Here is a 17,512-nt window from a genome sequence, read left to right on the forward strand (position 1 = left end):
ATTCCCTCATTCCCTGTGGAGGTGGGCAAGGGAGGAGACAATAGTGACTAGATAGCACCCTCCAAAGGCTGGTACAATATTAGGTGGCCAGCTGAGACAATAGGGGCAGAGTTATGAGGCACATCGGAGGAAAGCTACAAAATTATAGCAGCTGAGTAAAGAGAAGACAAGGAAGAGAGTACGTATACATCTCTCAATTATCCTGTAAAAGTTCCCTCTTAGCAAAAAACGCTGAATGGGTGGCATCTTAAGTATTAGAACCCTTTTTGACCGGTTAATAATTTGGGAGGACTTGGTTAATGGCAAAACAAGAACAAGACAAAAGAAATAACTCTGTACTGGAAAGTTTTAAAGAAAATGGAAGAGGGCAGAACCAAATTCACAATTTTGCCTGACTTGCTTGAATGATGCTACTAGATTAGGTTCATATACCCAAGCCATCTCCAATGCTTCTAATGTCCAAAGATGACAAAATTTATTCTGCATAACAAGTTGGAAGATATTCTGTAATTCTTCATCTCGTTTTTATTTCTTCTGACTACCATTCTAACTTGGTCTGCCACAGAAACAGTATCTCTTTGTTCTATTTTGCTCTTACCTATATTCAATGGCTCTGGTGTAATAGATAATAGCTATATCAAATCTTTCTTTGGAAAACTCTTCATTTCCTTTCATTTTCATTAGTTCTCCTTGCTGAGAAACCAAGGTGAAAGAAGACCCATCAATTAGCTCCAAAGACAATCAAGAACCCAATACCTAGGAAAAATGGATCCGGGTTTCTATCTTGGATATAAGAAATAACCTAGCGGATAATTTATGTAGAAAATGAGATTATAATACCCAATATTTTGTTATATATATATATATATACACATATGTATATATACATATATATACACATATATATACATACATATATATATGTACACACACACACACACACACACACACACACACACACACACACATATATGTATGTACCTAATGTACCTATTTTTTAGAGACAGGGTCTCACTGTGTCACACAGGTTGGAGGGCAATGGCACAATCACAGCTCACTGCAGCCTCTAACTCCCAGGCCCAAGGGATCATCCCATCTCAGTCTCCCAATAGCTAGGACTGCAAGTGCACCCCACCATGCCGAACTAATTTTTAAAAATTTTTTGTGGAAATGAGGTCTTGCTATATTGCCCAAGCTGGTCTTGAACTTCTGACCTCAGGTAATCTTCCCACCTTGGCCTCCCAAAGTGCTGGGATGACAGGCGTGAGTCACCATGCACAGCCCTGATATATATATTTAAATAAACCTGTCTCAAATGATTCAACAATAACTTCGTTAAAGAATATTAAAAACTGGCCGGGCGCGGTGGCTCAAGCCTGTAATCCCAGCACTTTGGGAGGCCGAGGCGGGTGGATCACGAGGTCAAGAGATCGAGACCATCCTGGTCAACATGGTGAAACCCCGTCTCTACTAAAAATACAAAAAAAAAATCAGCTGGGCATGGTGGCGTGTGCCTGTAATCCCAGCTACTCAGGAGGCTGAGGCAGGAGAATTGCCTGAACCCAGGAGGCGGAGGTTGCGGTGAGCCGAGATCGTGCCATTGCACTCCAGCCCGGGTAACAAGAGCGAAACTCCGTCCCAAAAAAAAAAAAAAAAAAAAAAAAGAATATTAAAAACTAAACAAAACAATCACATTATGAATAATTACTCATATTTTTGTGCAGTATTTTGTAGACCCACTTTTAAATATACCTTATCAATAAGGTAATAAAACTAAAAAATAGATGCAAAGTAGAATTTTAACTTAAGGTTAGCAAATGTGGTATTATTCAAGACAACTTAACGCCTAAAAACATATATAAATCAATACTATAGAGCCAACACTGATTAGATTAAGTGTAAGACATGAGGAGACACGTTAACAAGTATATATATGAAAGGTGCTACAGACATAACTAAAACTTCACTCAATTTCTTTTTAATAAATAAACTAAAATAAGCCACATCGTATCAATGGCATTAGGGAATTCAATAGAACAGTATATATGTCCCCAAATTCCTTTTCTAAAATTGAGTTAAAATCGTATTTCCTTGAGTGACCAGCGTAGCACGTGAATTACATCTCAGCTGTTACCAAGGAAAACCATATTTCTTCAACTCGTTAAAGACTTTAGTTTTTAAAAATCAAATTTTTACTTTCAATGAGTGGTTTTTTAATTATTTGAAAATTCTGATCAGGATATTAGTTCTTCATCTTCAAAAATAAATTCCAAATCAGAACCTATTAAAATTTCCCCCTCAATGTAACAAACCTGCACCATATGTACGTGTACCCCAGAACTTAAAGTAGAATAAATAAATTAAAAAACAAAATAAAATAAACAGGGAACTGGTGAAATCCTTACAATAGAAATATAAATAAAATTTTGGTCCTGGAAAAAAAAAAATTTCCCCCTCAAACATGTCATCCAATTTTATGAATTGTAGGTTGTCAGCAGTTTTATTAGGTTCCTCTGAGTATTAAAAGGTCTAATGGGCAAAGCTTAAAATGTATTTACAATATTCATTCTCACCTCTATACAATCCATACAACTTTGGGTTTTAAGTTCTTCAAGCAAATTGCAGTCTTCTACTACAATTTTAATTATGTGGTACTTGTCTAAGTTTTATTTTTAGGAAAGAGCAAGAGAGAACATTTGTTAAAAAAAAACTGGTATTGATAATATTAGAATTCTTAAGTTACATGAGTTCATAAAAGTCCTATATTATTTTTCTTTCTAAATAGCACGTTTCTTGTAACCTCTTATGTGTATTAAATAACACAGTAAAAAAAAAAAGCTAATAAAATGTTGCAGCAAACATCAGAGTTATTTCTTGCTGTAAATCTAATCTGTTTTTACTTCTAGCAATAAAAACCCTTGTTTATTATTATATTAGTTGCAATTGTATTTACAATAAATGCTCTGTCATAAGATATTCCAAATAGGCCACATAATTACTTAAGTCAATTCAATAAACATTGTCAAGTATGTATGGTGTACCATGCACAATATTCAATAAAAATGAATGAAAACAAAAACCTGGAAAACTACTTTCCACAATATATTTCATATACACAGGTTGAGTATCTCTTACTCAAAATGCTTGGGATCAGAAGTGTTTTGGATTTTGGAATACTTGGATTATACTGGGTGAGCATCCCAAATCTAAAATCTCAAAATGTTCCAATGAGTATTTCCTTTGAGTGTCATAGTGGAGCTCAAAAAGCTTCAAATTTTTGGAGCATTTCAGGTTTTGGAATTTTGATGCTCAATCTATTTTAAATAAATAATTTCAAATGTCTTTATTCAGTATTTTGATTCTCACGAGTAAATATTACAATAAGAAGTTATTTGAAACACTATTCTTATAAAAATTTAATAAACTAAGATGCAGTAAGTAACCAAAGTTTATCAGGACTCATTTTCTATATTGTAAGCCATTATATAAAAAGAATGTCTTAAAGTGGAAAAAAAAAATTACTGCAACAAAACTATAGTTAAGTCTCTAGCCAAACATATTCATTTCTAAAGTGACAGAAGCACCTACAATTTAAGATTTAATAAAGGACCTAGGAAAGTCACCAAATAAAGAAATTCAAAGGGACAGAGTAAGATTACAAGGAGGAAAACCTGGGCTTTGAGATCAGAAAGATCTGACTTATTTAGTCTTATCTAGTACTTACTAGACTGCAGAAGTAACACTTAACCTCTCAAAGTCAGTGTGCTCATTGCTAAAATAAAGACAATAGCAGCCACCTTGCAGAGCTATTTTAAAAAAAAAAGGCACGTAAAAAATCAGCTGTAAGCCTAAAGAAGTATGCCAAATACAAGATACTGCTTCTCTACTTCCACCATGAAAGCTAGCTTAAAATTAAGGGCCTCTAAAACAATGAAGAGAACAATCTCTATCAGTATAACAAACCCCCATCTAATAAACCCATGAGAAAGATGTGTCTTCATTTAATTCCTTTTTAGCACTTAAGTCAATAGTGCAAAATTTGCCTTTATCTCAGCAGAGATGGCAAATCATTGGTCATCATCTACTTAAAAGCCAAACTGGTCAGGCGCAGTGGCTCACACCTATAATCCTAGAACTTTGGGAGGCCAAGTCGGGCGGATCACCTGAGGTTAGGAGTTTGAAACCTGCCTGGCCAACATGGAGAAACCCCGTCTCTACTAAAAATACAAAATTAGCTGGCCGTGGTGGTGTGTGCCTGCAATCCCAGCTACTCAGGAGCTAAGGGAGGAGAATCGCTTGAACCCGGGAGGCGGAGGCTGTGGTGAGCCCAGATCTCGACATTGTACTCCAGCCTGGGCAACAAGAGTGAAACTCCAACTCCAAAAAAAAAGAAAAAAAAAAGCAAAACCTTTCCTGTTTCAAGATTTCTATAACTGTACTATAAAAATACTGCCAATTAATATTCAAATGCTTTAAAGAAAAATATTTCACAAAGTAAAAGAAACATGTAAGGCCATCATACATAAAATCACAACAGATTCATGAGGAAAATCATAAGGTTAGCTTCTGTGACTTTTTCTTACAAAGGAGAATACATGAGCCCCAGTTGTGGTCTCTTTAAGTATTATATATAATAACTTATGATACCCATTTGGTGAAATGTTTTAAGTACAATGTCATAAAAATCATTAAGACAGAAAATATAGAATAAAACCACCAGGTTGAAATTCTCTTTTTCAGGAATATATACCAAAAGAAAAAAAATTTTTTTATTCTAAATCAGAAATCACATAACTACACATCTCATTTTCCCAAATACCTTTAAAACTGAGTCAAGTAACAATTTAAAGCATTTATACTTACATTCAGTAAAGAAAATACTTAACATAGGCCAACAATTGTCAATTGATCCTAATTTAGTTAGAATTGTTACATCTCCTGCATATTTTATCCAATTCAGAGCTTCTTCCATTACTAAGATTTTCTGTTTCAAAAGAGGAATGAAGAATGGGGATTTGGGTATTAATTTTAAATCTGCATGTGGCATTATATATTCATCTTATACAAGTATTTCAGATCCTTAATACAAAACTGATACAACACCTTATTGTTTGCTACTCCAGCATGTAACCTAGAGTAGACAGACTCTGACATGTTCAGATACCATGGATTCATATATATTACCTCTTCAGGTGACCTTAGACCACCTTCAGAGCTCAAGATGCTTCTGTAATTGATTACAGGTCTGGAATTTGAGGTCTATAACCTGGCCAGAGACTGTCTGGGGTAGCAGGCGAGTGCAATATAACAAGGTGTATAAGGGTTCCCAGAAGTCAACTACCTTAGACTTCCATCCTTACACCAAGGTTAGATGTATAAATTAAAGTTCACCAAAGGAACTACATATTTTACATCATCTGTGGCAAACAGAAGAAGGAGGAGACAAAGAAGAGGAAGAAGCTGTGGCTGGGCAAATGGGCACTCAGTGTAGTGATCTCCATGAAGGATGAAGTCGTCACAGAAATGTTATTTGTACTTCTACTGTATGAAGTAACTTCAAAACTTAAATAGTTAACAATGTTGGTATCAGGCTTAAGGGAAACATAGACGTTTATGGCATCAGTATCATTAAAAATTGGTTTATCATTGAATCTGGAGATTACCTAGTAATTATATATCAAAAAATAATCATACCAGAGGCCTAATAATTTCATTTGGGGAAACATAAGCCAGGTAAATAATCTAAAAGAGAAAAAAGAATCAACTTGTAAAATAGGCTCAAAATTATACTATGTACATGGGTTAAAAAAAAAAAAATGAAAATGATCCAAACCCCCAAAATAAGGAGACTGCTTAAGGAAAATATACAAGTCAATACTACCAAACACCACATATAGAACATTGAGTGTGTGGACTCCATATAAGGGGAAATGAGCAGTGAGATGACTGCCACTCACTCACAGTGGGTGTGCCAGGTTCTGTGTTTATCACTTACATTTTCTATTTTATAACCAATTCTCAATAAGCCTCCAATAAGGAATGAATCATTCTGAAAAATAAAAAAAAAAGAACAGGACATATTTTTTTCCTTATTCAGTCAATTCTGCTTGAATTTTCTAATGGAAAAATGGCCTACGTTTTGGGAATACTGCCATATGTACACAATACTATACTTCACACAAAAATTTACATGACCAAGTTACCCCTTAAGACCTTAAAACAAGAATTCCAAAATAGTCTCTCAAAGGGTTCTAGTGGTAAAATAACTTAGTATAATCTTTAGACATGTGAATTTTTTTTTTTTTTTTTTTGAGACAGGGTCTCACTAGGTCGTCCAGGCTGGAGTGCAGTGGCATGATCTCGGCTCACCGCAACCTCCGCCTCTCAGGCTCAAGCGATTCTCCTGCCTTAGCCTCCCAAGTAGCTGGGATTACAGGTACGTGACACTACGGCCCAGCTAATTTTTCTATTTTTAGTAGAGATAGGGTTTCAACATGTTGGCCAGGCTGGTCTCGAACTCCTGATCTCAAATGATCCACCTGCCTCAGCCTCCCAAAGTGCTGGGATTACAGGCATGAGCCACTGTGACCAGCCAACATGAATTTTCAAAGTTCATTGCACTAGGCCAGGTGCATTGGCTCACACCTGTAATCCCAACACCCAAGGCAGGTGGATTACCTGAACTCAGGAGATCGAGACCAGGCTGACCAACATGGTGAAACTCCGTCTCTACTAAAAGTACAAAAATTAGCTAGGCATAGTGGTGGGCGCCTAGAGTCCCAGCTACTCGGGAGGCTGAGGCAGGAGAATCACTTGAATCTGGGAGGCAGCGATTGCAGTAAGCCGAGATCTCGCCACTGTATTCCAACATAGGCAAAAGAGGAAGACTCCATCTCAAATAATAAAAAGCACATTGCACTTAAGTTTTTTAATAAAGGTACGCTGGCTTGTATGTTACTGCAAAGAACTACTGCAGAAAATAAACATCAGAATGCTCTTTCTAAATATAATAGTACCAAGAACAGCACTTGGCTCCATAACGAAGTGAAATTTAAAAAGCTATCAAATAGTTGTCAAAAAAAAATTTTAAGCCACAAAAAAACTCTCAACATAGTACAAGGAAGGACACCTCCTAAAATATGCCCTGACAAAGTCTACCCCTACCCAAAGACAAAATATTTGTTGATGGTGATGTGATTTTATATCAACAGATAGAGCACATCACTTTCAGAACCCGTGGCAGAGGTTTCTATGAACCCATGCCCCACTTTCTGTAACAAGTTTCCATTTCTGTCCTTTAATAAGATGCAGTCCTGGTCCCCAATATAGAACCATGACAGCAGCCATCTCCCTGATCTCTCAAATACTAAGCATCCACTGATGGATAGCAGGTTCATCTTATGTTAACCACTTCATTACCTGTTAACTGCTATAAATTAGTCATATGAGCCTAATACCATATAAATGCTTATATTATTTAAATCAAGGGCTGAGGGGGAACCTACATTCTACCACTTACAGCAACTTTCTTTGCCAAATCCACAATATCTTCCATCAACTCAAGATGTTGTAATTTCTTCAAATTTATCTCAGAAGCACGTGAATTGCTTAAAGACAAATTTATGTTTTAAAAGATTAGATTCTCATATATAGAAATACATTGAACTTTGTGCTTAACTATATATCTCAAACCATTAAAAAAAAATAAGTTCTTTTGCTTCGCTCTAGGTAACAATAACTAAACTATTTATTAAATGAACAAAATATTGTATCGTTTTCTTCTCTTCTGTCCTATAACACTGATATTTATAAACAAGCATGTTAATTCTTCTTCTCAACTCAGCTTCAAGTCTACCATCTAATACTATTCAGAATTTCACTGATTATTTTACCATTATTCATTCATATCCAAATCTCAAGTATTTGCTTTTTCCACCTTATTAAACAAAAATTGAGCAGCATACAAGAGTAACACATAAGCCTACTACTGAACTTGCATTCCTCGGTATTGGGCAATATGCTTCTATCACTGGCCATACAAAATGAGTAACATATAGTAACTTACTTGGCGTCCACACAGGGATGCAATCGTGATATTACAGAACTGTTTTGATGTTGAAACAGAAGTGGCCAGAAGATATTTATTTTGATGGCATCACAATAATCTCGTAGGACAGAAACTGGTTTACTACACCATATATTGCAGATGTCAAATTCTCAATTTAAAAAAAAAGTTTAAAATTAATGTTTGAGCCTCATTTTGGAATGAATCATCATTGTTAATAGCAAAAAAGGAAAAGTGTATATGGAGAGCCAATAAATGAATGAAGTAGCCTGTTAAATGTTAAGAATATTTAAGTGTTAGCTAAAAGTCTATTTTAACAAAGAAAAGTTCTGATTTCATATAAATCTGTTGTGTTGCTATGACAGGATGGATGGACCTCCCTTTATCCCATAATCTATCCCATAAATTAACATTAAAAAACCATGTACTCACCTAAATTTCTCTCACTTTGAGCATAATCTTTATATTGCATACCCTAAAAATAAGAAAATTCTTTTGATTTGTATCTAGTAAAATGTAAAAGTATAGTTACTGATTTTTAATCTAGGGATTATCAAAACTAACCAAAGAACTTTCAGTGCACATTCAGTGACGATGTGTATGCTTCAAACACATCTTCAGCCAATGAGTATTAATTTGAGACCCTTTTCACAGTATTTCCTGAGTTTGCTTCTATGGCTCTCCCCAAGAGCTTTTCCAATCCCGTGAGAAAACTGCCTTTTGCCACCACTCGTTCTCTGGCATTCCACAATCTTACTTTTGACCCGCTGCTTACTTTCCCTTCTCAAATCACCTTTTCAAAAACGTGTGTTCCTTCTTCCCTGTCAAAACCCACGTAGCACAAAAACATCTTTACTCAGCTAGCCCTAAACCAGAAAACCTTCAACACACAATGTCAAAAACAAAAAATTAGCAAACCTACTTACCACCCCATCACAGTAAAGCTGAGTCACACGAACATAATCATCGGTCATAAATTCAGCCGCAAACACACAATCATCCACGTCCACGTAAGGGCAATCTTCTAACAAGGCACAATCCGCCACAGTGAAATCTCCCTCGGCAAAATTGTTCATGATGCACAAGTCTAAAGAGACAACACAAACTCAAGTCAGTAATTAAATCATTTGAGATGACAGAAGAAACAGTTTTCCTGGCTTCTATGGTATATTAGAAAAATACTTGGAACCTAATGCCCCCAAAAAAACATTCCAATCAAAACACTGAGCTCTGAAAGATTCCTGTCCCCATTCTGCCGTTCTTCTCCCCTGACTCTCTCCAGATTATTTAATCTATTTCTTCCTTTCCTCAGGTTCATGTATTCACCATCTCTATTCTAAGTTAATCCCTTCACATGTCTCCTTTAAATGGAGGATTATTAAGGGCATCTGATGTATCTTTGTATGTGCCTAGCACATGGTAAGCTCTCAAGTAAGTGTTTGCTGAATTTAAAAAAGACATCTTCCCATTGCTGCACTTGTACCCTACCTGCTTTTACTGCATTCTATGAAATATGCCATTTCACCAACACAAACTGCTATATTCTCAACCTCCTGGCCTGACCTAAATCCTGACTCCACTGAGAACTGTTTCCTATCAACTGCTCATATTCTCCTATCAATCTCTCAGTGTGTTTCTATCCCAGGCAAAGGAGTAGGGCTTGAGTGATACAGGTAAGTCTGCCAATCTCCTAACTCCCCAAGGCGGCATCCAGACCTTCCATCCTCCTATTGACTGCTGCTTCTAATGCTCTCACAACTACTGCAATACACAATTGACACTGCTAACTCGCAAAAAAAGGAAAAAACCTTGCATTATCAAAAGCCATGTTTTAAAAATACTTATTTCAATGGGAGGGAAGGGGGTTTAGTGCTAAAGTTTCAGGGGTTTTTTTTTCCTGAAGAAAGTTCAATAATGAGGATTTGTATAGTTATCAGAGAATAGCTACATAGCCTAAACATCACTGAAAAATGCACCATTTTATTACGTCTAGCTCTTGCCCACATAATGGCTTTCTTTTCCTATCACCACCAGCACATCATTAACACTGTTCCTTATACCTCTCACTTCACCATTATTATCCCACTATTATTAGGATAAACCAAGTTTCTTCTTTCCAAAGCAAGACCACCACCAGTCCCTGAAATACAAATCTATTCAATTGCTCAATCCATCTCCTGATGTCCAAGTTGCCGTATGAAAACCTCACAGTATCACAAGTGAAGAACAGTAACAATCTTCCTAGCAAACTATTTGTACCACGTGCCACATACTGTACCAGATGTTTTACATGCATTTCACTATTCCTCACAGCAATTCTTCTTGGCAGACACAATTATCATCATCTCAACTGTACAGATGGGAAAATGCTCAGTAAAATTAAGTAATTTGTTCAGGTCACCAAGCAAGGAAGGATTCCAATCCAGTCTTTAGTTGCCATAGTTTCTACTCTCAAACACTCTCTTTCACTACATCCACTTTTCCTGTTATTGCCACCTACTTTCTTTTGGTTACTGTCACCTTTCAAGATCAATGGCAACTAGTTCAGTGTTTTTCTCTTTCCTCCAAATTCTATTATCATCCCAGCCACATCAAGGTCCATGCACACAATACCCCAGCCTTGTAGTTTAACAACCTCCTCAACTAACATGAACTTCACTGCCCACCTCACTAGGCTCTCCCACCCCAGGGCAACACCTCAGGTCACTACCTAGGTCAAACCAGTTTTTAAATCTTTTATACTCTTATTAGCTCCTCTCTGACCATAGCCAAGAGTCATTACGCTCATGTCTTCCTGATTTCCTACCACAGTCATTCTTCAACTTCATCAAGAACTCTTCATTTTTCACTCATCTGAATCCTCCATTCTCATTCACTTTCAGTTTCCTATGATTTGGTTTCCAATTCTACCATTCAAGGGAAACTACTTTCATTAAGATCATTAATGACCTTCCACAAAACTGGTTATCTATAATGTCTAGAACCTGACCTATTCTGCATAAATATTTCGAGTTTAAAAAATTTAACTCCAAAAGTGAACAATGAACAGAAAAAAGACACTGGAGCACCCAAACTATAGCACATAATATGAGGTATGTGCTAAACTTACTTGTCTCACAAACTATTTTGGCATAAAATACAGAAAGAGCCAAGAACTGTCACAGCCCACGCATCATGGCGTCAATTACAATACAATTAATGCGCTCAAACCTGGCAGACTGACACTGGTCATTCAAGCCTGGCAAATCTCACTGATACCACACACAGCACCAATTGTACTGTAATTACGGCATTGGGGTAATTTTTATTTTCTATTTTGTTTTTAACTAGAGAGGCAATGTGACAAAGTGGTTAAGAACATGGACTCTGTAGCCAAGACTCTCGGCTTGAATCCTGGCTCTCTTGTTTCCTTGCGTGTGCAATCTTGGATAAGTTACTTAACCTCTCTGTGCTTCCTCTGTGTTTATCAAATGGGGATAACAATACTACCTACCTGAATAATCAGTTAACACATGTGAAGTGCTTAGAAGAGTACCAGGTATATGAGAAATGCTATAAATACCAGCTTTCTTTAACCTTAATGTTAGATGAGTATTTTTTAAATCCACTGTTTGGATGCTTCCAGCTAAATAGTCTACCTTAATTGCTAAATCCAAAGAGCACTTTTCAGCTTACAACTTACTTGACGCTGTGGACCACTTCCTCCTCAGAACTCTTCATTTGGACTCCAAAGACCATCTTCTCTGGTTCTCCTCCTATTCGTCTGGCTGCTCTTCCTCAGTTTCCTTCATGGGCTCTTCTTCTCCATTCCCCGCCACCCAATGTCAACTCTCTTTTCTTCTCACTCTTACTCTCTCCTTGGGTAAATTTATCCACCACACCCATGGCTTAACACAGCACTTTCTGAACTTTCATCGTTTATATAGCTTCACCATGATGTTTGCCATTTCCATGTATCACATATATTTTTAGTTTATATTTCCCTTTTATTGAGCTCATTTGGCCTAAGTGATGATGTCAATGATTATCAAAGGTTAGATGTGCAAATTATGTTTCTCATAAACATTAAATTCCTATCTACTAAAATTTTTTCAAGTGTTTATCTATGTACCAGTTTAAATTCTCTCAAATGCACTGCAGTAAACAATGGCTTCCAAACTTTCAAATGATGAAGGCTCCCAAATCTTTCCAGGCAGGGTTGTATCACTTGACTTCCAGACCCTCCCTGTCAATCCCTGTCAACTACTGCAGGATCTTAACCAAGATGTCCCACAAGCCCCTCAGAATCAGTAAGTTCAAAAACAAGCATCTTTTTCCTCAAAAACAAACAAATGAAACCAAGTTCTTTCCTCTTTCTGTATCCTGTTTATCATAATTGTTCTACATGCCATTTTACTACCCAAACCTAAACCCTGGGAGTCAACCTAGACTCCCCAGTTTCCTTCAACATTTCTGTCCAAATGACCACTAACTCTTGTCATTTCTGCTTCCCTAAGAAATGTTAAATTAGCACACATATACTTCTTCATGCCCAGTACGACTGCCTTCATCGTTTCTCCTCTGAACCAATTTAACAAGAAGTCTCCTCTGGTCAAACTTGCCTTCAATCTCGGCACCCTCTAAAACTCTGATCATACCACTTTACTGCTTAAAACCATGCAACAGCTTCCCTTCACTTTGAGAATAAAGTCCAACTTCCCTAATAAAAGCATACAAGACCTTTTGTGATGTTGCTCCCGCTTTTATCCCCAGTCACTCCATGACACACAACCTAGAAGCCAGTCATACCCAACTGCTTGTCCTTCCTAAACAAAAGTTATTCTGCAACCACCTAATGCCTATCAGTCCCTAATACCCAATTCCAGGAAAGATTTCCTGATCTTCTCACTACCATCAAGTTTATTTTTGCACCTCTTCTCTGTAAACAAGAGCACCTTGCCCATGTCTGTGATAGCAGTTTTCACCCTGTTTGATCATCACAGGTTTATCTCTGCAGTGTCACTTTGGATCCAGAGGATATATTGTGTAATCTACTTGTCATCTGTACTGCTATTCACTTAACAGTTTTCTTTAGGATAACTCAAATTTTAACTTAGATGTAAACTAGTTGTAATAGAAATGTTGATATCACCAAGAATCCTTGTTTGGTACCATAAAATTTTTTCTAATACAAATAAAAATAAATATACTACTAAAATATTAAAATAAAGAACTTCTGATCTCATCAGTTATGGTGAACTAGACACTCTGGGGGAATGTACTATTGGGAGAAAAAGGTAGATCCTAGATTTTTAAAAAATACTTTTTGGATGTTTTTGCTGAGATCATAGAAACGGGAAAATTTGAAGCCACACTCTCCACGCAAAAGCAACAAACCTTGAGCTAGAAATTAAACGTGGCTACAGTTTAGAGCCATAAATAGTGGTGCCAAGAGCAGTAGTAGGATCAAGACACAGAGCACTGGGCCAGAAACAAAATATAGGAACTGAAAAGTGATCCCAGTTAAACTTCCTGGCTCCCAGACAAATTTGATAAAAATGCTTTCAGAAAGAAAGCATTCCCAATTTAGACTCTCAAGATTCCCACAAAGATCAATTAAACAGAAGTTCATAATCAATGATCACCAAACGCAGGAGGTGACTGTTACATTGAGGGAGAGACAACAACAACAACAACAAAATAGTAATAAATTTAGACATCCCTCTTCCAAAGGATATCAGACATTAGGAATGCCTGATATAGTCCACAGAATACCTATAGAGTCATAAAAATCACCAAATAACATGAGAAGACAAAGAATGACTGGGTATATCAAAAGAGAACCAAGCAGAACTTTTAGAAATTAAAAACGCAATTGTTAAAAGAAAAAAAAAAAGATGGGATGGGTTACAGAGGATATTAGGCACAGTTCAAGAGAAAATTGGTGAACTAAAATATATGCCTTATGAAATTACTCAGCACTGTAAATTCTGGTAAACAGAAACAGATAAAAAAATATGAAAGATAAAGAATAAGTGATCTGGCAACAGTTTAGTACATATATATATATATACATATATATACACACATATATATATATACACATACACACACAGTTAAAGTTCCAGCAGCAGAGAAGAGATTAATGAGACATAAAATGTAAAGAATACAGGGCTCAGAAACTTCTAGATCTCATGGAAGGCAAAATGCAGAATCATGAAACACATGCATCCAAAATAGGATAAATATAATCCCTATCAAGACTTAGAAGTGAAATGATGTAACACCAAAGTCAGAAAATCCAATGTAACTAAAAGAAAAAAGATATTTTCTTCAAAAAAGCATAAAACTGGCAGCGCACTTTGTATAAGCAATAGAATAGTATCTCTATCCTGACAGAAAACAAACACCAACCTACAACTATACATCCATCAAAATGATCTGTTAAGAACGAATGTAAAATAAAAATACTTTAAGACTTGTTTTTAACATCTAAAACTGAATCAACCAACAACCAAGACACTTGGAACCTACCAATTACAAGACGGAGATTGGCTGGTGTGATTAAAAGAAAAATCCAGTAATATGTTCCTTATAAGAGACACTTAAAATGTAAGGACACTTGAAAAATCAAAGTAAAATGAAGGAAAAGAATATTCCAGGAGAAATAACACCAAAAGAAAGATGGAATCAGACAAAAGACCTCTAAAACAAAGAAGCAAACTTAGAGATAGAGAAAATCACAATATAGTAAAAGTTCGACCCACTAGGAAAGTAATGTTAAGCTTGCATGTAGCTAATAAGAGTCTCAAAATACAGAAGAACAAAAATTGTTATAACTAACTACAGGAAATCTGTTAGAAAGTAGTAATGGTAGGATATTGCAACACACTTCTCTCAGTTAATGACAAGATAAACCAAAATTAATAAGAATAGAGACTGTCAAAACAACACAATTAACAGAATATATACTCTTCACAAGTATACACAGAACAATTCTAATAATTCACTACGTACAAGGCTATAAAGCAAGAGCAAAAAAGGATGTTAAAAAGATTAAAATATTTTCTGGCAAACACAATTAAAAATCAATAATTAAAAGAAAATAATATAGACACATTTGAAAATTTTTAAAAGTTTAAGTAACTCATAAATCAAAGAAAAAATCAAAATAGAAATTTAAAAATACTTAGATTTTAAAGTTAACAAAAACGCTATAAATTAAACTATGTTAGATAAAGCAAAAATGAACTTTGAGAAAGTTTATTTCCTAGTGTAAGCCTTACCTGCTTACACTAGGAAATAAGAATGCTGAAAATTAATGTTAAGCATGTAATTTAAGTGAGAAAAATAGTAAAATGATAAACTGAAAGAAAGTAAAAGGAAATAAAAGAGAAAAATTGATAAACTGAAAGAAAGTAAAAGGAAATAAAAGAGAAAAAAGATCAATGTGATAAAAAACAAATAATAGGTCAAATTAGGCCAAAAGTTAATCCTCTGCCAAGATTTAAAAAATGGACAAACTTTTAGCAAGACTGATCAAGTAAGAGAAGTTTGACATAAATAATATTCAAAATGAGAAAAGGGAACACATACACAGAAAATAGAGATTAAAAAGAGAATTAATACCATACCATGAGCCGTGGCTCACGCCTGAAATCCTAGAACTTCGGGAGGCCAAGGTGGGCAGACCACTTAAGGTTAGGAGTTTGCAAGCAGCATGGCCAACATGGTGAAACTCCATCTCTACTAAAAATACAAAAAAATTAGCCGGACATGGTGGCCCATGCCTGTAATCCTAGCTACTCAGGAGGCTGAGGCAAAAGAATCGCTTGAACCCAGGAGGTGGAGGTTGCAGGAGCTGAGATGACGCCATTGCACTAGTCCAGCCTGGGCAACAGAGGGAGACTCCACCTCAAAAAACAACAAAAACATACCATAAACTTGATGTGAAAAACTTAAAAATTCTGATGAAAGGACAGATTTCTAAAACTTACCAAAACTGACTAAAAGAAATACAATACCTGAACAGTCCTGTGACTATTCAACTGCTAATTACTACTAAAACTCCAAGAAGAAAATAAATGACTTTATACTTAAGTTCCACCAAGCTCTTAAAAAACAAATCACTCCAATCCAAACGTCTCCCAGGGAACAGAAGAAGAGAAACTACCCTCTAACTCATGGTATAAAGTCAGTGTAACTTTAATACCAAAGTCAGATAAGACAGCCAATAAAGAAAAATGAGCGGTGAGTCTATTCATAAACAGACATGAAAATCTAAATAAAACATGAGCAAACTCAATTCAGTAATTCATAAAAAAAAAAATCATAAAGACCAACTTGGATTTCAAGAAAGAATACAAAAGAAAACAAAGTGTTTTAAATCTATAAAATGGAATTCATTACATTTAACAGATTAAAGGAGAAAATACACAAGATATTCTCAAAAGCAAGACCTCTATGCCCACTATAATCACTTCTAATGAATAATCATAATCACTTCCATTGAACATAACCAGCTTAAAAGCAAAAATAACTAGAATTGATGACCCAGAACTGTCAGTATTTGCAAATGATATAATTATCCACATAGAAAATCCAAAGGGATTTCAGAAAAAATATTAGAAGTAGCAAGTTTATCAAGTGGATGACTAAAGGTCAATATTTTTTAAATTTCATTAAATTTCTATTTACTAACAATAAATAAGTTAAAATAAAATCTTTAAGAATATCACCATTTATAATAGCAACAAAAACAATAACATCAGAATCAACATATAAAAAGTAGGAGATCTCTATGGAGAAAACTATAAAACTATACTAAAACCTTACATAAATAGAGATACATACCATATTCTTAGATAAAAACGATCAAAATCTTAAAGATTTATATTCTCCCTCAAACTGATTCAATTAATTGTAACAAGCTGATTCTTAAGAACAAATGACCAAAAACAGGTGAGATTCAATGTCCTCCTCAGATACCAAGATTTCAAGTAAAACTACAATATTAATAATTAAGACAGTGTGGTATGAATACAGAGACAGACAAGGTGACAAGTGACATAGAAAGGCAAGCCAGAAACAGACCCATGCAGGTAGTAACTAAACATGTAAAAGAGATAGCATAGCAGATCAGTGGTGAACAGAGGCCAATGTACTACATGGTATTGAACCACACAGGAGAAAAAAAATGAATGTGGATCACTATCTCACAAACTACACAAAAACCAATTCCAGATGAAGTATGAACTTACATGTGAAAGATATCATTTTAAAACTTCTAAAAAGAAACAGAGGAATGTCTTTATAAGTCCAGGGCAAGAAAGGTTCCAGTTAGATTATGATAAAATTAAGAACTTCTGTTCACCAAATACACCATGAAGAATGAAAAGACAGGCCACAAACCAGAAGATATTTACAATGCACAGAATCAATGCTACCAGTTTAACAATTTTAAAAGAC

General features: G+C 35.5%; 1 protein-coding gene across 13 annotated transcripts in view; it reads right to left on the reverse strand.

Annotated features, from left to right (window-relative positions):
- TTC3 (tetratricopeptide repeat domain 3) overlaps nucleotides 1-17,512 on the reverse strand; it is a 127,047-nt gene that overhangs the window by 104,916 nt on the left and 4,619 nt on the right. For 2 of the 13 annotated variants that reach the window (XM_032276893.1, XM_032276895.1), the window contains exons 2-9: nucleotides 8,992-9,152; nucleotides 8,498-8,540; nucleotides 8,066-8,216; nucleotides 7,520-7,607; nucleotides 5,996-6,049; nucleotides 4,864-4,984; nucleotides 2,574-2,659; nucleotides 599-693 (exon numbers count right to left, since the gene is read on the reverse strand). The exons of 6 other annotated variants lie outside the window; for them this stretch is intronic. In XM_032276893.1, coding sequence (XP_032132784.1) covers nucleotides 599-693; nucleotides 2,574-2,659; nucleotides 4,864-4,984; nucleotides 5,996-6,049; nucleotides 7,520-7,607; nucleotides 8,066-8,216; nucleotides 8,498-8,540; nucleotides 8,992-9,141 — 788 coding nt within the window. In that variant the 5' untranslated portion in view covers nucleotides 9,142-9,152. Of the gene's footprint in view, nucleotides 1-598; nucleotides 757-2,573; nucleotides 3,108-4,863; nucleotides 4,985-5,694; nucleotides 5,743-5,995; nucleotides 6,050-7,519; nucleotides 7,608-8,065; nucleotides 8,217-8,497; nucleotides 8,541-8,991; nucleotides 14,083-17,512 lie in introns of those variants that run through there. 5 more of the 13 variants (XM_032276894.1, XM_032276891.1, XM_032276898.1 and 2 more) reach the window with 5 other exon arrangements.

This window comes from Sapajus apella, unplaced genomic scaffold, assembly GCF_009761245.1.
Source record: "Sapajus apella isolate SASKATOON/1434 unplaced genomic scaffold, GSC_monkey_1.0 scaffold8, whole genome shotgun sequence".
Lineage (NCBI taxonomy): Eukaryota > Metazoa > Chordata > Mammalia > Primates > Cebidae > Sapajus > Sapajus apella.